We start from the raw sequence: 20,104 nt of genomic DNA, 5'->3' as shown, positions 1-20,104 counted from the left end.
GATTCTGGGGCAATTGCCGAAGACAGGTAGTGTGTGCCCATAGCTTCGTTAATTAACTAGAGAAAGTTTGTCTGAGGCTGCTTTTGCCTAGTTTAAAGTCTCACTACTATGGCAAAGCATTCTCCTCAATGAGAAATGTGGAGTCTTCTAAACCCAGGGTGTAAGGCTATGTCTCTGCATTCACAGCACCGGGCCACACCTCTTCACCTGTGCTCAGGTCATGTCCTGCTCCTGTAACCTCACAATTTCTTCAGATTAAATTCTCTCTCTCTTCCTTCTCCTGGCTTAAAGGCTGTGCATTATGATTTAAGTTCTCTCACACCCTTATCTTTTATAATGTAATGTTTGATACATACAAAAGAATATATGTAACATAAACATAAATTATGAAATACTAGAATGAAATGAAAGGCAAGAACCCACCTACCATTCAGCTTGAGAGCTAGAATATAACTGATCCCACTGCATCTACTTGCATGGGCCTTTCCTAATCCATCCATGCATGCTCCCCAGGGGTAACTGCCATCCTGACTGTTTTGTTTATATTTCTCTTGCTTTTAAAAAAAATCATCTTTTTGTGGTATAAGATATCCTGAAGTGAACCCATTATAAATGTCTGATTCAACAACTTCAGACAAATATTTATGCCTGTGTAAATACAACCACGAGCAAGAACTGGAACATTTCCCTCATCTGAAAATGTTTCCTTGTGTTTCTACCCAGTCGCCCCAAAACTCCCAGAGGACTGGGATTTGTCAGAGCAAGAATGGGACATTTCAAGTAAATAAACAATTAAACAAGTGTGTGTCAAGGAGGGACCAGATTTCTCCTGATAGCTCAACCCTGTCCAAAAGAGGTAGAACCTCTGACCCTGTAAGGAACATGTCAGAGACAAGAACCAGCCAAGCGCGATTCCTCAAAATGTGACTTCATGCTAGAGAAGAGGACGGCACCTTCACTCTAGTTTTCAGAGAGAATGAAAATTTCTAGAGAAGAAGAAATAAATTATCAAAGAGGAAAAACTAGGAAGTTCAAGATTCCAATGAGATAAATGTGGATAAAATCTGATTCCAGAGGTGGTGAGTGAAAGGGTGCGCCACAGGGCAGGAGAGGAATGTGAAAAGAATTTTGTCGCTTGGGGTCCAAATAAGGGTAAGAGTTTTCACGTGAGGATGGATCTGAGGCCTTTAAGAGGAAGGCAACACCTTTTGCTCTGTGGAGCAGTGATGAGCGCACAGAGGAGATTTGAGATCAGGTGGAAGAACCTGTAGAATGAAGTGCTATGACACAGAGGCAGAAGAGGAGAGAGCTACAGTGCTTGCTGGCCGTATCTAATAGGCTGGGACTCATCTTCTCTAGGAGAAGCTAATGGCAATAGTCTGGGGGTGGGGGGTGTGCATCCTCCTTCCTATATTTTATGGATGAGAGAAATGTGGCACCGAGCAGAGAAGAAACTTGTTTCAAGTCACTGTAATAGATTGAATTACTGCTCCCAGCCATCACTTCCCTTCCTATTAGAGAATTATACATGCCTGCCTGGCTTGGCTACATGATTTGCTTTGGCTAAAGGGATGTGCATGTACAAAGCATGTGCTTCATCTAAGCAGAAACTTAATTGCAATTGCATGCTTTGGCTTGACTGCTCTTTCAACCCAGATTCCATGATGAGAAGACGGTTGGAGAAAACTTCAACTCAGCCGACAGCCTGGCGCCAAGCCTGGGTGAGGACAGCTGAGTCCAGCAAAGCCTCAGTTGACCCAATGCCCTCAGTTAACTTAGGCAAGAAGTAACAATTTGCATTGTAAGCCATGAGATATTGGTGTAGTTTGTTAACAGTCATACAACAGATGAGTAGTGAGGAATCTGGCTCCTGGCCAAAATTCTCTGTGTGATCTTTCAAGCCCCACCATAGGCAATTACAAAGGCAGGCCTCACATAGTGGGCTGGGGGGTTTGGAGCTACTCTCCCTACACCAGACTTGATGCACAGCCAGGGCACTGCAGTCTCTGAAGGGAGTTGCAGTCAAGGAGTCAGGACACCTGGCCAACCATGCTCTTATGCCTATCTGCATTACTGGCCCAGGTACCTCCTTTCAGAAGCCTCCTTATTGGGGGCCTTTGGTGGGAGGCCTTCCCAGGCACCTCTGCTGGAATTTCTTTATAGGAGAAGGGGGTGGGGGATCTTTGAAAGAACTGTCCCCCTCTGCCTTAGAACTCTGTACTTTTCTATGCTAGCCCTTCCCCCTCTCCCTCCTCTCAGCCCCTGAGTCCATAAAACACCAGAAGCCTTTTGTTCTGGGCTCCTTTGGCAGTGAGATGATCCCTACCATCCCAGATCCCCTCATCCCACAACTGCACTGATCCACTTGACCCTCACCCAGCACCATTCCATGGAGAAAAATGGAACATCAGGAGAGCCTGTGCTTACTCCTGATTAGTCGCTTGCTTATACAGTCACAGTAAGTGATTAAAGTCTTGACTATTACTTTCCTTTTGACTTGTGTTACTCGACCGACCGTTACACCTGGCAGCTCCCCTGACAAGTAGCTGGGTACTTGATATGCATTATTGCTTTGATTTCACTTTCAAATTAATAGATCATTTATTTAGTGAATCTCTGCTTTATACTATCTGCTCCTCATGTTTCCATAAAAGGGAGAGGATTTCCTCTCCATGGTGCAGGAAAGAAAATATGGAGGAGATGTGAGTTATTTGATTGGTGAATTTGGTAGAAGGAACTCAGCATGCTGGGGTTAGTGCCCTTTGGGTTCTCTCATCAAGCCCTCGGCATGTTCTAATCTGTCTTTGTCAATACAGAAAACGTCTGTGGCTGCTGCAGAGGCCCGAGTTTATTCACAGGAGAGCCCTGTGACTGGGATGGTAAATCTGCCTAGTTCAGTATGAGGTGGCAGAGAACTCACTGAAGTCACATAGCTAAGCCACTTCCTCTAAAGTCATTTTTATTGATAAGATTCTGCATGACTCCAGTGACTTAATTCGTTCTGAACCTGAGTAAGAAAGGGGTGTTATTCATATCTGAGAACAGCAATATGTACTATGCACTATACTAAATGCTGAGAATATAAAAACAAAAAAAGGCATATTCCTTAAGTGCCAAGAACTCACAGTCTAGTAGGGAAGAAAGATGTGTGAGCAAATAATATACAGTGAAGTATGATAAGTGTGATGACTGACATAGTCACAAGATACAGAGGTAGCAGGAAGGAGAATCTAATTTAATGTATATCAGGAAGCTGAAGGGGTAAGAGAATTAAACAAGGCTTTCCAGAGGAAGTCATATCTGAGCTGAGTTTCCGAAGATGATTGGGAGTTCAGCCAGCCAACTAGATGGGGAAGAATATTCCAGAGAGAAAAGTGTACAAAGGCAAAAAGTCATGAAATGGTGAGGCATGTTTGCTGAGATATGTGTAATTTGATGTGTGTGTGTTTACACGGGGACAACTTTATTTCCTGATTTAAAACAGCAGAAATAAGAATTCACTTCCAAACGACTTCATTTTGAAGTTGGAGAGCTTATACACGTAATGCATACGAAATTTATGTGTTTTCTATACATTTTAATTGCTAAGTTTAAATTAAATGAGCTATATTAATGAAAAGCACATTTTTATAGTTGCACTATTAACTATAGTCCCTGGTTTATATATGCTAATGTAATTTGATTTTATGGGAACAAAAATATGAGGAACTGCTGATAGGAAATGAGGTTAAAGAGACATGGATAGGGGCTAAATCATGAAATGTTTTAGCCACTATATGAGGATTTTGGAATATATTCTCCAGATAGTGAATTGGACCAAGTGGAGGCTGTAGTGGTTGGAGAAAGCCTTCTTCTAAAGAGGCCGCTGCTACTCTGTTCCATCTGTTCATTGCCACCAGGTTAAAAGGACAGTGTTGTCAAATGAAGCCAGAATTTTGGAATTGCATGTGAAATTTTGGAATTGCACGGTTGTTCAATGAAGCCAGAATTTTGGAATTGCATGTGAAATTTGCCAGTTTTCAATGTTTCAGGCTAATTTTTTAAATTACTTTAAAACCAGGCACTCTGTGGAATGTCACAGCTTTGTGACCGCTGCTCAAGGTGACGTGAGGGGGGAGGGGGTGGTCATTGCACAGCTGGATTCATAGAAGAATTCATAGGGGATAGCCTGGAAATGATGGCGATCCAAACTAGGAATGGCAGTGGGAGGAATGGACTCACTTGGGGAAATGCTTGAGAGGATTTGGTGACTGGCTAGATGTGTAGGGGAAGACAGAAAAATTTGATTTTTTTTCTTTTTTTTTTTTTTTTTTTTTTTTAGCTTAAGAGACTGATGGGAAAATGGAGTCAACAACTGTGGTAGGAATGGAAAAAGAAGAGCAAGTTCAGGAAATAAAGAGAAGAGATCAGGAGTTTTAGATGTGCTGAGTTTGAACACTTTGAGGTAGATAATTTATTAGTTGTACAGATGAGGAAATGGAAACTGTGCTGGTTTGAATGTATTATGTCCCCTAAACACCATTATTTTTGATGTAATCTCGTGTGGCGCAGACCTATCAGTGTCAATCGGATTGTAATTCTTTGATTGTTTCCATGGAATGTGCCCCACCCAACTGTAGGTGATAACTCTGATGAGATATTTCCATGGAGACATTGCCCCACCCATTCAGGGTGGGCCTTGATCACTGGAGCCATATAAATGAGCTGACAGGCAGCGGGAACTCAGTGCAGCTGTGAGTGACATTTTGAAGAGGAGCTACAGCCAAGAGGGACACTTTGAAGAAAGCACAGGAGCTGCAGATGAGAGACAGTTTGAAGACAACCATTCAAAGCAGACTCTTGCTCTGGAGAAGCTAAGAAAGGACAAATACCCCAAATGCAACTAAGAGTGACATTTTTGAGGAACTACAGCCTAGAGAGGAACATCCTGGGAGAAAGGCATTTTGAAACCAGAACTTTGGAGCAGACGCCAGCCACGTGCCTTCCCAGCTAACAGAGGTTTTCCGGACACCACTGGCCATCCTCCAGTGAAGGTACCCAATTGCTGATGTGTTACCTTGGACACCTTATGGCCTTAAGACTATAACTGTGTAACCAAATAAACCCCCTTTTATAAAAGCCAATCCATTTCTGGTGTTTTGCATTCAGGCAGCATTAGCAAACTGGAACAGAAACTCAAAGATGCTATGTAATTTTTGAAGTCCCACCTCTGGTAAGAACCAAGTTCCACGTGACCCCAGTGATCTTAGCTTTCTCCTAGATCTGCACTGTCCAATACAATAGCCACTAGCCACATGTGGCTCTTGAAATGTCGTAATCCAAATTGAGATGTGCTGTAAGTATAATTACACTCCAGATGTTGAAGACTTCGTAAAAAAAAAAAAAAAGTAAAACATCTTAAGTTTTATATTAAATACTTAAGTGACAACATTTTGAATATATTGGGTTAAAATAAAATATAGTGTTAAAATGAATTTCACTTGTTCCCCTTAATGTTTTTCAGCGTGGCTATGTGAACATTTAAAGTTATATATGTGGCTCATATTACATCCCTATTAAACAGAGCTGCCCTAAAACATGATCCTCAGGAAGAAGATGTGTTCTAACTCTGCACGCAGTCAGTCTGTTGGGAATATCTACACCTGGGTCATTGGACAGACCTTGCCCATAACCACATGCCAAAACTCCACGTGATTTCACCTCAGAGTAGGAGAAAAGAGATAGTAAGAGGGGAAAGCATGGGTGAGCAGAACAGTGAAAATGACATTATCTGTTTCCCAAGAATCTCCAAGGAGCATGCTGGGTCTGGGGCCCTGTGCAAGGAAAGGGACCTGCTAACAGCTTTTAGAAGCATCTTCATAAATTTGAATTGTTGTGTAGGCCATTCCTATTGAAGTCTCAGGCCTAGGTCTTCTTTCCCTCAGAACAGAATCCTGGATAATACTGATGAAGAAATATAGAGGTACAGTTCTAAGAGAGGTGCAGAGAATGAGGTGAAAAAAGTCAAGGAACCAGACTCACCTTATCTACCTTCTTAGTACTTTGGGTATTTGCTCTAGGGGAGAAAAGAAAATGTTAAGCTGTGGGCAATAATGTTCTACTTTCCACCCATCTCCATCTTTTTAAATTCAGTTCTCAACTCTTAACCATTCTTTAATGCTAAAATGAACACAAAATTTTTTATCCAAACCAAAACATTTTTTTTTGAGACTTTAAGGCATGAATTTTTTAATGAACAATTATCAAGAAAACTGAAGATGTTCTAAAACAACACAAAGTGTAAAGCATATATATTACATGCACCAATCAAAAAGCGCATAAACTCAACCTAAATCTGGAATTTAAATGGGCAAAATCAAAGAAGTTTCTGAATAGAGAAGGAATTAATTATTTTATAATATGTTAGAGAATATCCATGAAAAAGAGTGTGTAAAATAGCAATTTGTGGTAGATCAGAGGTAAAGAAGAAATTGCAGAAGCAATTCAATATGTTACAGAGGTTCCAAAGTGAAATATAAAAAGGATTTTTCTTTCTTTCTATAAATGAGGCTGAGAATCAGTTAGGCCATCAATAAAAGGCCTTGATTAACATGGTACAAAAAAGAATGAGAAGGAACACTCCAGGAAAATTCTCAATATAAAATTGTCTTTTAAGTAGTCACATTTTGAAATGATAGTAATTGCTCAATATGTCCTCAAAGTGAGGTATTTGAAAACCTAAATTCAAATAATTATAAAGATTGCATGCTATAAATGCAAAATTGTTAAAAAAAAAAAAAAGCAACCAGCAATAAAAATACAGAATTGAAAAATTGGTACTAGGACTTATCTATCTATAAAAGGAGTTCTCAAAACACCTTAGATATACATGCCAAAACACTTTTGAGTGTTAAGTGCTCACTAAAAAATTATTGACAGAGATTGACCCTCTACAGTCATAAAAATCAGCACTGTCCTGGGCAAACCAAGTCTCTTTAAGACTTCACCAATTCATAAAGTACTTCTCTAAACTTACATTATTAAGACTGTTTCCCTCTGTCACCAGATACCTTGGGGTTACCTCAGAATTTTTCCCTCCTGCTTTTCTGACCTTGTCAGGGCTCACCTCCTGGGATAACCAGAACCCTTTTCCAGTATTCACCTTCTCCTTCCAGTCTGGATAGATGCTCCAGACTTTAGAATAAACAATAGCTTCAGTTAATTAATTCACTAAGAGAGAAGATAATTTTTCATAGGACCTTATAGAAAGATCTTTCTTCCAACATACCTGTTAGATAAGTATCCTCCCAGGCCAATATTGAATAATTTATATACTGAAGTGTCTTGACCTGAGAATAACCTGGGGCCAAAAGAAAACCCCTCTAGTCCACAGTCCACTATCCGTTCCTCAGCTCCCTCCTCCTCCCCTCGCCCAGCCTTGGCCTATGCCCACCAACACTCCTCCCCACTGACTTCCTATCCTGGCTGCAGTTCTGCTGGGTGGTTGATGGCAGAAGGTGGGCTCTTGGGAGCCTGGACTAGGAGGCCTTTGTGAGATAGAAAACCCGCCGATATTCTCTGAGATGGTGAATGAGACAGGGAGAGAGGCAGACCTGGGAGAGAGGATGGAGAGTGGGAAACCCGTGGTTTATGGGTGATGCTCTCATGAGCCTATGCAGAGATAATTTCATGGGAAACACTAAGGGGAAGGGTGATGACCAAGGCAGGCCCAAACCTAAGGTATTTGGGCAGACAGAATAAGGCAGTGACAGAGGCCACTTCATTGTACATTCCCATAGGCAAAGTAGTTAAAAGGGCCAGTTCATCATCATAACTTTATTACCTCTCCCTCATGTTCCGTTCTCTTACTGAACCACTCTCATTTGGCTTCTGCCACAACCACTCCACTAATAACTCAAATAACTGCCAAGGACGAAGGGGAGAAGGTGAAGTAAGTAGAAGAGAAGGGGTGATAAATTTCACAAGACTAGGGAGGTGAGAGGTCTTGGATTCTATGTGAAGCTGTGACCTGAGTCTCATGCCCCTGTAATGCTCTAGTACAAAAGCAGGACCTCAGAGGGAAATATTTTTATTATATACATAGGAAGATTGGACCCTAGGCCTAGTCTCATCAGGCTTTTTCTCCCATCTCGCCTGCAAAATTACTATCTGCAAGGCAATAACCTCCACATAGTCAAATCCAGTAGTCAATTCTGTGTCATCTTACTTGACCTACCAGCACAGTTAATGTCTACCTCCCTCTTGAAACAGTTTCTTCACTTGACGTTCAAGATACCACAATCTCATGTTTACTCCTACTTGGATGTCTTTTCTTTTTTAGTCTTAACTCATTTTCTTGCAATTGATGTCCTCCAATCTTTGTTTGTTTGTTTTGCTTTTTTAACATTTCTTTAATTCATCATTCCCAGCAAAGTTCTCAGGTTTATGCAGTGTTTTTTTTTTTTAATCATTTTATTGAGATATAGTCACATACCATGCAGTCATACAAAACAAAGCGTACATGCAATTGTTTACAGTACCATTATATTCATCACCAAAATTAATTTTTGACATTTTCATTACCACACACACAAAAATAATAAGAATAAAAATTAAAGTGAAAAAGAACAAAGTAAAAAAGAACACTGGGTGCCTTTTTTTTTTTTTCTTCCCCAATTTTTCTACTCATCCATCCATAAACTAGATAAAGAGGAGTGTGGTCCTTATTGCTTTCCCAATCCCATTGTCACCCCTCATAAGCTACATTTTTATACAATCACCTTCAAGATACATGGGTTCGGGGTTGTAGTTTGATAGTTTCAGGTATTTACTGCTAGCTGTTCCAATTCATTAGAACCTAAAAAGGGTTGTCTATATTGTGTGTAAGAGTGCCCACCAGAGTGATCTCTCGGCTCCTTTTGGAATCTCTCTGCCACTGAAGCTTATTTCATTTCCTTTCACATTCCCCTTTTGGTCAAGAAGATGTTCTCCATCCCACGATGCCGGATCTAGATTCCTCCCCAGGAGTCATATTCCACGTTTCCAGGAAGATTCACTCCCCTGGGTGTCAGATCCCACGTAGTGGGGAGGGCAGTGATTTCACCTGCCAAGTTGGCTTAGCTAGAGAGAGAGGGCCACATCTGAGCAACAAAGAGGCATTCAGGAGGAGCCTCATAGGCACAATTATAAGCAGGCCTAGCCTCTCCTTTGCAGCAACAGTCTTCCCAAGGGCAAAGGGCTCAGCCCATCAAACCACCAGTCCCCTATGTCTGTGAGCACATCAGCAACCATCGAGGTGGGGAAGCCCAACACCCCTGCATTCTCCACCAGCTCCTCAAGGGGGCTCTGCATATTTTTTTTCATTTTTTTATTAACTTTTTTTTAAAATCAACTATATCAAACAAAATTTTTTTTAAAAACATACAATAAAAAAAACGTTTCAAACAAACCATAACAAGAGAGTAAGAAAAAGACAACTAACCTAAGATAACTACTTTACTTCCAACATGTTCCTACTCTACCCCAAGAAAATAACCTAATATAGCAACCTTTCTGTGAACTTGTTCCTACCATACCCATCAGAAATTAACAGTCCATAGTCATTCCTGGGCATTCCCGGAACCTTAAGTTTACCCACGATAGCTTGTCTGTTCTTGTTGGGTTATCATTCCCCCTTCCTTAATTGCTCTCTATCACTACTTGCCCTACATTCTACATTACAAACCATTTGCTCCAATCTTGAGGCTTTAAATACCATGTATATGCCGATGATTACTCAGCTCGTATCTCCAAGCCCAAGCCTCTCCCCTAAACTCCAACTCAACATCTCCACATAGAGGTCCAACACACATCTCAGACTCAACAAATCCAAAACAAAGCTCCTGATAATTCCTCTCCCCAAAACCCGCTTCTCTGGAAGACTTCCTCCAGTTCAGTAAATTTGGTGTGTTTGAGGAAGAGATCAAGTGCCTGTGTTACAAGAATGTGCTATTAAGGGAAGAGGGTTGCATGAGATGAGTTTGGAGGTGTCGGTGGATACCAGAGCAAGCATGCATGGCCTTTTAGGCCAGTAAAAGAAGTATGAATTTACCTTGTGTGCAATGGGAAAGTACCGAAGGGCTTACTGCTGGGCTGTAACCTGACTTAAATTACATTTTAAGAGTGAAATGAGACTTTAAGAATGATTAAAATTTCACCAGGTGAAAAGTTGAAAAAAAAAAAAAACATTTCCAACAGAAGAAGCAGAAAGTGTGAATAGCTGTCACTTCTGAGTTCCCTACTCTCAATAACCCACCTTCATTAGATCTGTAATTGTCTGTATTTTAATAGGGAGGGCATAAGCTATAAATGTCATCTGGTAAAACAGGCTGATTGGTCATCCATCCAACCAGCACCTCTCAAGGGTGATCTCTTTGGGTGGTACCTCTGTGATAGGTCCCGGTCCTCATCTTTTTGCATACCATAAACTTGATTTTATAAATACAGTGGGAGTCAATTCCTTATTATTAAAATGGGTTATCTAACTCACGCACAATTTTGGGTTGAATTGTGTTCTCCAAAAAGATGTGTTCAATCCTATTCCCCAGTACCTGGAAGGTGACCTTGTTTGGAAACAGGGTCTTTGCAGATGTAATCAGTGAAGATGAGACCAAATTGATTGATAAGTGTGGGCCCTAATCCAAAACAACTGGTGTCCTATAAGAAGAGAGAAATTTGGGCACAGGCACAGAGGGAACACAGCTAGGAGTCGTGCAGCCACAAGCCAAGGAAAGCCGAGGGTGGCCCACTACTGCCAGAAGCAAGGAAGAGGCAAGGAAGGATTCTCTCCTAGAGCTTCCAGAGGGAGCGCGGTCCTGCCAGCATCTTGGTTTTGGACTTCTAACCTCCATAACTGTAAAAGAATAAATTTCTGTGATTTTATGCCACCCAGTTTGTGGCATTTTGTTATGGCAACTGTAGGAAATTAATACACCAACTTGATATAGATGCATGAATTATCACTTTGTTAATTTAAAATGGGTAATTCTGTTAGTGTTCTCTTGTTTGGAAGTACAAAAATCAACATGAGATAAATCAAGCTAAAAGAAAAATAATTTATTATAGGCAGTTTTAATTTGTTAAAACAGCAATTTCTTACACAGCCAAAGGCCGGGTACACAGTTGGACTTTGGGAAGAAAATGAAAACAGGATCACGTATAGGTACGTGCACAATTACAGCAGCAATATACACAATAACAAAAAGCTGGAAACAACCCAAATGCCCATCAACAAATAAATGGGATAAACAAAATGTTGTACATATACACAATGGAATATTATTTGGCCAGGAGAAAAAATTAAGTTATAAGACATGCTGCAACATGGAAGAACCATGAAAGCTTTATGCGTAAGTGAAATAATCAAGACACATGAGGACAAAAATTGGATGATATCACTTATAAGAGATGACTAGAAACAGCAAATTTACAGATATAGAAAACAGACTATGGGGAATGGGGAGTGTGTGTAAAAAAGAAGAAGAAGAAGAGGAAGAAGAAATGAGTAGGCAACTACCAGAATAAAAATTAATATTATAAATTGTCAAAAAATATATTAAGAATTAAAATTTAGTAATCACATTTCCTGATTGCCATGGGGAAAATATTTAGAGGCTTTTGAGGAAGCCAAATGGTGATCAGAAGGTTGTTTGGTGAGTTTTGAATTGTGCAGTTGATCTTTTTTTAAAAATTCTTATACATGTATGAGTCAGGGTGAGCTAGCAGCTGTAAATAAACAACCTGGACATCTCAATGACTTAATACAAATAACGCTTATTTCTTATTTATGTGAAAGTCAGCAGAGTATGGGTGAGAGACAGGCTCTACCCAGTCATTCAGGATCCAGGCTCCTTCCATTTTCCGGTTTTGCTCTCCCTTATATCCTTGGGGTCTTTCTACAGACACCCAGTAGATGGGGAGAGAAAGAGCATGGAGATGGCAAGATGCAGTTAACTGTTGATGTGAAGGTGTCACAGATGATTTCCATTCACCTTCCATTGGAGAGAACTAGCCACACGGCCCCACCTAGAAACAAGAGGACTGGAGAACGCAGACCAGTGGTGCGTCCAGGAAGAAGAGGAGAACACGCGTATTTGTGAGCGTTGGCGGTCTCTGTCTATGCTAATCTCTTCAGACTGTGACATCCCATTTTATCCGCCTCCACTTTGAACATCAAACGAGAGCCACATTCTTGAGTCAGGGAACCCTCTTCTCTGGACAGTCTCAACTTTCTCTTTCAGCTTCTCAATTTTCTAACAGTCCTCCTTCAGTGGCACATTCTTATTGGATGTGCTATGGTCAGACCCTTCTTTCAGTGTGGGGTTCACCCTTTCTCCTCAAGGAGCTGTTACGTTTATCTGATTAGTTCCCAGGGGTCTTACTGGGTTGGAATTTTACAAAAGGAGCTTTAATGGAGAAATTAAGGGGAAATCAGTTCCTTTTGTGAAATTCCAACCCTTTTCTACTGTACTAAGGGAAAAGGGGCTTTTCAGTACCCAATAAAGGCAGAGATTGCTCATGATGCCTCTAGATTTCAGATAGCATGGGTGGAGGGGGCAGAATACTATACTGTAGGGCAAACCAGGTAGACTTCTGAGAACTCATGGGCTAAAAGTAAAGTCTGTTTGAGTAGATCAGGTGAATCTCAAAATGTGCCTTAAGACATTTTCTTCCCAACTATGAAGCTAGCTTTCTCTGCTTATTTTTCCAAGCTAGCTCTTAAAGAGTCATTCAACAAACATTTATTGAGCTCCTACAATGGGGCAGTTGGTTTGGTGGCAGAAACGCACTCCAGTGTGTTTAGTAGCCATGGGATTCCATCGCAGTATGCATGACTCTAGCGCCCTCTGCTGGCGGTCTGTCTCACATTTTTTAATCTGAGTAATGCAGAGCAAAGTTGACAGGCATGCCCTGAACCTGAAGAATGGGCAAATCTTTGTCCCCACATGTATCAGTTCCACGTACTTCCTTGAGGACTCATTTTTCAGAAGACCCCATTATTCTATCATTATGGCTCTCCAATATCAGAATTGTTTTCTCTCTTGAGTGTTTTTGTTTCACCTGCTAAACCCTTAGGGAATCACAGCTGCTACTCCTGACTCCCGGGTTATGTTCGGCTCTCTCTTTCTCCACCTTTCCACTGCACCCTTCCTCCCACTAGCTGTCTTGCCTTTACAGCTGATGGTTCTTATGGAATTAACTAGAGTCAGGGTCTAGAGACCAGTGTATTTTGGAGTTAAAAAACATAAAGGCACTGGTTAGAAGCATAGCTGAAAAAGATGTAGGGTTAAAAAGGCATGATGTTAGAGTTGGATTATTAGGTGACTATCAGTCTGGAATGCAGTAGTGGAAGAAATGATTCAGGTTCATAGGCTGGAGTGGGAAATAGAAAGGGAAAGAGCTCCACGTTCAGAGGAGAGGTCTGTATTTCAAATATAATTGTGTCTGTTGGCTGGTTCTCTTCTCCTTGTCTCCTGAAAAGACTGTCACTGAGAGGCTGACACCCCTGCTTCCCCATGGGCGGAAAGAAAATATCACACAGAGAGACAACTGCTGAGGCTGTGATATGTAACGTATTAGATAGTATAAATGTAGGCATGGTATAGATACTCAATTTAGTCTCAGATTCTAAGGTTGTCTATTTTTACCATGAAGTCTTGATTTCTCCTCAGAATCATCCTGTTTTACATCAGGCCAACAGGCCCCAAATCTCCACTTGATAGAACTAGCACTATGGTTTCTTACTGGCATGAGGTACAGCCTCCCCAACCTTCTCAGCTTCTTTATTTCCCTTCTCCTAGCGGCACTTCCATGGCCAATACATTTCTCCTTGGATAAAGTAAATCCATTGGTAAGATTCCTCTTGATAAATGCTAACCATGCTGGCAAGTTGTGTAGGGATGGACAAAGAAGATATTTGTCCTGGAATTCAGAGGATCCAACATCTTATTCCAAGTGTTGTAAAATAGATCAGCTCTAGGATTGAAGGATACTGCTCTGCTCCTTGAAGAATGTTTTATTGTCAGCAAGGAAAAACAGGGTAGGGAGGTATTACTAATTGTTGTGATCACCCAAGTCTTGAGGAAAAGAGTTCAAAAAGACTAAGTTTACCCCAAGTTCCATGAAATTGCCTACCCACATTTCCTTTCAAATGTTCCTTTTGTTACTTCATTCCTTTCATCTTGTCTACAGACCGAGAACTTGCCTTAGTAATGGCCAGGACATCTGATCATAGTGACAGGCCTGGGTCTCAGGCAAGTTGGGAAGACACAGGCAAGGCCAGAGCCAGGGCTGAGGGGTCCGCAGAGAGGAGAGGGCAACTAGAAACTCATCTTTCCCAGCAAAAGATTTCCATTTCTTCCCTCACATCTCATGTCTCCAGGCAGTCATGGGGGTGCTTGGTTGAGAACACAAGCCTTAAGCATTTCTACTGAGGGGGTGAGGAAGGGGTGGCTGAAGCCTGCAGCCCGGCATGAGCACAGGGATAATCAGGGCCCATGGGAACAAGCAGGGGACACTCAGGGAGCAGCAGGGGCCAGGTCAGGCACCAGGAAAGTCAGAGTCCTTTGCTGTAAAGAGAAGAAGAATATACCGTAAGGATGGGGACAGGCCTGGAAGGGATTGTCACATTCAAGCTCAAAGAGGCTGAGGAAGAAGAACGGTGCCCAGAACAGGAAAGAGAGACCCTCCCCGGGCCTAAGCCACACACATACCCCACATCGATGCTGGGCCAGTCAGGATCCAGTGCAGGATCCAAGGGACATAGCCAACTAGTTCCCAGGTAAGTTGCAAACAGTATTCACATATATTAACATGTTTAATCCTCACACAGTCACAGAACTCTGAGGTCAATGGAGCAGGTGCCTCCCTATCTTACTGATGAAAATACTGAGGTTTGAAGCAGTTTCCTGACTCTGTAAGATTCAAAGTGGCATCTGTAGAGCTCAAACCCTGGTCTTCTATCTTTATCCCTCCTTTTCTGGGCACTAAATGGTTCCCCACATTCTTTCGTCAACTATCAGCTCTTTCCTATTTACAGAGTTGAGCATTTAACTAAGTATCCTTGCACAGCCAGCTCCTACCCTGATTACAAAAATGAGCTTCTGCTCTGTGGATTTCTCCAGTCAGCCACCAAAGAGCTGCACTTGCATTCCCTGGTCCAAATGGGGATACGGCCTCTTCCTCCAATCACCTGAAGAGGTCCACAGAGCAAGGCTGGTATCTGGGCTTCTCTGATAAGACTCTTTCATGGACCGAACCAAAGAACCCCCATTTCCACACCCCACTCCCACTGACTCACTTAAAATCTGGGGAGTGACCACAGATAGAATGAGGTAGAGCCCTCTTCCACAGTTTAAACTTAGAGTTTGAAGGTTGGAGTCATCTAAGAAAACTAGCCCTGGGTTGAGAGTCAAGACTGATCATTTTAGTTCTACTCTATCATTTGAAAGCAATTTTTATGGTTTTGGAAAGCTGCTTCTCTTCTCTGGCCCTCACTTTCTTCATGGTTAATAGAAGGTTGTTTATCCAATACTTTTCAAAGCCCCCCTTGTGCTCATATTCAATAATTGTATATATTTTTAGTATTCCTGGTGTCAGCACACCCCTCCTACAAAACACACACATGCAGCACCAACCACTGGAATGCATCAGTCAGATCCCCGGAAGTCCACATGGGGTAGGTAGAGGCATGGGCAGTCCTACAGCAGTGGTAGATCTACCCTTATCCCAGAGCCCACCCACATCACCTCCTCTCCATCAATCCCCACCACACCAGTCCTCACAGACTCCGTCTACAGAACTTACCTGAACAGATCACAGCCACATCTTCGTTGTGGGTGCAGTCATGATGCCCCCAAAACCGGTGCCGGCATTTCTCCAGGGATCGCTCCCTTCCTGAGCAATGAACGTCATCCAGCCAGATGTGTCCAACCCCTGGGCCAAAGGGTTTCCGGGCTTTAGGAGAAAGAGAGAGGGGCTTCCCACAGCCCAGTTGCCTGCATACCACCTGGTTTTCCTTTTCTCCCCAGCCATCATCACAGACAGAGCCCCACGTGCCCTTGTGCCGCACTGCCAGGCGCCCGGAGCAGTGGTTGTCTCCTCCTTCCAGCTTCAGTTCAAAGGGATCTTCAGGTTGGAGGAGGAAGTCAGGGGTTAGAAAGAGGCAAGGAAAGAAAAAAACATAACATCATCTACATCCTTACCCAAACCCCAACAGCATATTTGAAACTTTCCTTGTGAGATTTCTGATTCCAGCTACTTCTTGATGTCTCCATTGGGTTCCAATCCGTGTGGCCCAAGTTTGTTTCCTTACCTCAGGTCTTTTTCCTTCCCCATCTAATTTATAAACCTAATACTTATAGATGATTTCCAGTACTTTTTAAAAATTAAAGAACTCAACAGGTATGTGAAATGGTTTGTTCTGTCCCAATTATGTAGAACTCAATATCATAAGAGTTCATAGTAATATAGTGCTTAATGTTGTCTAAAAAATTTTCACATTCAAACACAGGTATTATTACCCCCATTTTAAAGATGGGAAAATTGAGGATCAGCACAAATAAGTAATGTTGCTATTGTCATTTATTGTAAGAGAAGTTCTCTGTAAATATTGGTTGAATGGAAATCCGTTTAATCAAATGAATGAATGAAGTGGGCTTGCAGGCATTACCTTCACAATGGACCCACGTGTCTTCCTCATGGGTGCAGTTATTCTTCCCCCAAGGCTCAGAATGGCAGCCTAGAACGGTTAGTTCTTGTCCTGTGCATGACACCTGGCTCAGCCAGATGGGCCCTTGGCCATGGGAAGCCTTGTCACAGTATGTCCGGGTCAGTATGGCCTTTCCACATCCCAGCTGCTGGCACACCACCTTGGCAGCAGAGAGGTTCCAACCTGCTTGGCATACAGTGCCCCACTGGTCCCGGTGCTTCACCTCCACTCTTCCTACACAGCGTCCAGGGCCCCCAACCAGCCGCACCGTCTCGGGGACTGGGGAAAAAGAAAGAGGAAGTGGTCATTACCTGCAGAAACATGGTCTTCTCAGGAAAAGGGAGCCCACTGTATCCATCTCTCTGTTCTTGGTGTCTAGTGTGATGTATACTGGAGTGCTTAACACCTGGTAACTCCCCAATAGATGTTCGTAAACAAATGGATGAGTGAATGTTCTTTCTCAGTTCTGTCACTAACCATTTCTAATCATTTAAAATTCTTCAAATTATTTTCATAGTTAACTTCTCATTTGCTTCTCACAAGCGACAGGTAGAAACACTGTGCAGATTTAAAAACAACAACAACAACAACATAATAATAATAATAACACATAAGATGTGCCTAAGACCAAAAAATTTTAGTGCAATTTTGACATTATCACTGAATTATCCAGAATTAGTGTTCCTAGCCCTCAGTCTTTCTAAGGAATACGAATGCATCAGGGCAAAAAGATTCAATGATTGTTTTCCTGGTAAACTCTGTGAGGAGACAAGGAAAAGAGAAGATATGGACTATCCCCCAGTCAAAGCATAGTCTAATGGGGGAGAGAGTACACACAGACAGGGGAGAAATTATTAATACATAGCAAGTAAATATGCAGAGACCAAAGGAATTCTATGTATGCTATATTAAGACACAATATATATACATGTATATATATTGGTTTCCTATGTGCATCTCCTGTCTATCTAATTAGACAGTAGACTCACTGAGAGGTGAAACTGTGAAACAAGCATGCATTATACTTTGTGAGCTCATTTCTTCCCCATAACCCCACTCTCAGCTCCAAAGAGAAGATACACTATTCAACAAAATGTTTAGAGATCGCCACAGAATCTGTAACTGTTTCTGTGTGTGTGTGAAGGGAAATGGGTTCTTATACAGATTGTAACCGAGAGGAAAGTATTAGCTCAACCAAGTATGAGTAACAATTCTAGGTGATTATAACTTTTATCTCCAGGGTTCACAACTGAGAAAATGTGAGATGTGACAGACAAGGGACCAGTTAGCCATTGCAGCCTGTGTGAAAATCTGTGGTGGGGAATAAAGAGAAATAAGAGTGGCCACATGGGTGTGGGTGGATGGTCTCTGAGCCATGCCGTACTCACTCTCGCATGATGCTCCTGCATCTTCGTTGTGAGAACAATCATAGACATCATCTTCTTGTCCACACTGAGCCAGTGTGTCCTCCGTCCCATTGCACTTGACCTCGCTGATGAGAATTGGTTGCATTTCTTCTGCCAGTGGCTTATATATTTCACCACTAGCTCCACAGCCCAGCTCCACAGCCTAGCTCCACAGCCCAGCTCCCGGCATACCACAGCCACATCGTTCAAGTCCCACTCATCATCACACACCGTGCCCCACTGACCATCCCGCTTCACTTCCACCCGCCCTTCACAGTGGTGGGGGCCGCTCACCAGTCGCACACTGGATGAAGACTCTGCAGAGAGATGGGATATTACTGGAGACATGAGAGTAGCCCAGAGGGTACTCAAGGATATGTTCAGTCAACTTGTGGCGGCTTCCACCAGTCACAGAAGACTCGGAGAGTTAAGGGAGAGGGGAAAGGGGAGCGTAAAAGGAAAAGGGAGGAAGAAGATCTGCAGGACTCCAGCTCTGAGTTCTGATTCTGCTATGCCCCTAATTTGACTCTACCAAAAAACTCCAGCTAGAGGTACCCACATAAGACTGTTGGATTTTCAGTTTGAAGATGAAGAAAGGAAGTTGACTGAAGAGCCAGCAGAGTGCTTAGAATCTTTGGTGGTCAGAAACAAAAGGGCAACTAGAAATCCTCCCACTATTTCACTGATAAGGAAAATGATCCTCTATGGTGACGTGGTCAACGGGTGGAAGCTCCAGGCCAGAAGGACAACTTCGAGTTGATAACTGCTGTGTTCTTTCTTCACAACTTTCTCCCCATGGCAGCCAGATTGAGGCAGAGGGTTTACGTATAATCTGGGCTCCCAAATTGAACAACCCGTCTCTCTCCTACTATCAGTGACCCACCCCTACCCATCCTTGATGCTTCCTATGACATTTTCCCATGCTCAAGCACCCAGCTCAGGGCAAGGGAAGAGCCAGAGTCTCAAAGCCCCAATCCCTGATGTAGGGGATTCACTGAGGGTAGGTTGGGAATAGGAAAGAGGCTCCACAGAGCCTCCAGATAAGTTTTGAGGAATCCAGGACTTGGTTCTGATTCCTGGCTAGAACTAGGGGTGAGGGGGCAGGGAGGGAGCAAAGAAAAACAGAAAGTCTCTCCCTCCTACCGGGACACAGAGTAGAGTAGAGGTGGCAGTATGGGGACCCCAGGGAACAAAGAGCCCCTCGGGGAAAAAGATGTGTTGAACACATGCTACGTCACAGGGATTGTTTTATGAACGCAGAGAACAGTAACGAACAAGATGATGGCGCTGCTGCCTTTAGGAGCTTATATTTAGTAGGCTTGAGGCAACCCCACTGAGTCTCCTGCAGCCCCAAAGAGGCCGAGAGAAGAGCTGCATTTGCTGCCTCCACGGAATAGGGCAGTTAGCCTGGGTGGGTCACTTGGCTGAGCGACTTCTGGTGCACTTGGAGGGGTCACGTTTGGACTGGTGGTCTCTGGGCTTTTGAGATATACAGAGCTTAACAAATGCCAACAGAGACTGCATCATCTGCTCAGATGCCAGCATGAATAGACCATGGCATCTGAGGACCAGATTTCCCACCGCCTGCCTTGCCTCATCCTTGTATAAATTCCCCAGAACTTGTAATCAACCCCAGGAGCAGAGGTTGAATGAAAATTCTGATCTGACGGATATGTAACTGTATTGGGAAGCTTACGTTTGGTTTGTTCATTTGGTTTTGGTTTCTCTTTTCCGTCCTTAATTTATGTTGGCAATATGCAGAATGGAGGCTAAAAATAAAAAAGTTAAATTTAGTAAAAGAAAAACTAAGAAAGTTATTGCTTTTACACACCAGAGTTTAAGTCTTACACATTTGGGTACAAATATAATTCAAAATGAGTCACCCAGAAATAACTTTTGAGTCAGTATCGTTCATTGTAACTATGATTAGAGTTTGGACTGGCATTATTAGGTACTCCAGGAAAGATTAGCT

General features: G+C 42.5%; 1 protein-coding gene across 1 annotated transcript; it reads right to left on the bottom strand.

Annotated features, from left to right (window-relative positions):
• Positions 1–14,014: 14,014 nt before the first annotated feature.
• On the bottom strand, positions 14,015–19,804 carry LOC119526508 (CD5 antigen-like). The gene is given in 5 exon segments (XM_037825641.1): positions 14,015–14,585; positions 15,823–16,143; positions 16,688–17,005; positions 18,115–18,295; positions 18,298–19,804. Coding segments are annotated over 5 exon segments (1,032 nt in total). The 5' UTR covers positions 18,481–19,804; the 3' UTR covers positions 14,015–14,556.
• Between the last annotated feature and the right edge of the window lie 300 nt (positions 19,805–20,104).

This window comes from Choloepus didactylus, chromosome 2, assembly GCF_015220235.1.
Source record: "Choloepus didactylus isolate mChoDid1 chromosome 2, mChoDid1.pri, whole genome shotgun sequence".
NCBI lineage: Eukaryota > Metazoa > Chordata > Mammalia > Pilosa > Megalonychidae > Choloepus > Choloepus didactylus.
The sequence above is the reverse complement of the archived record's forward strand: the minus strand, read 5'-3'. Positions and strand labels throughout refer to the sequence as shown.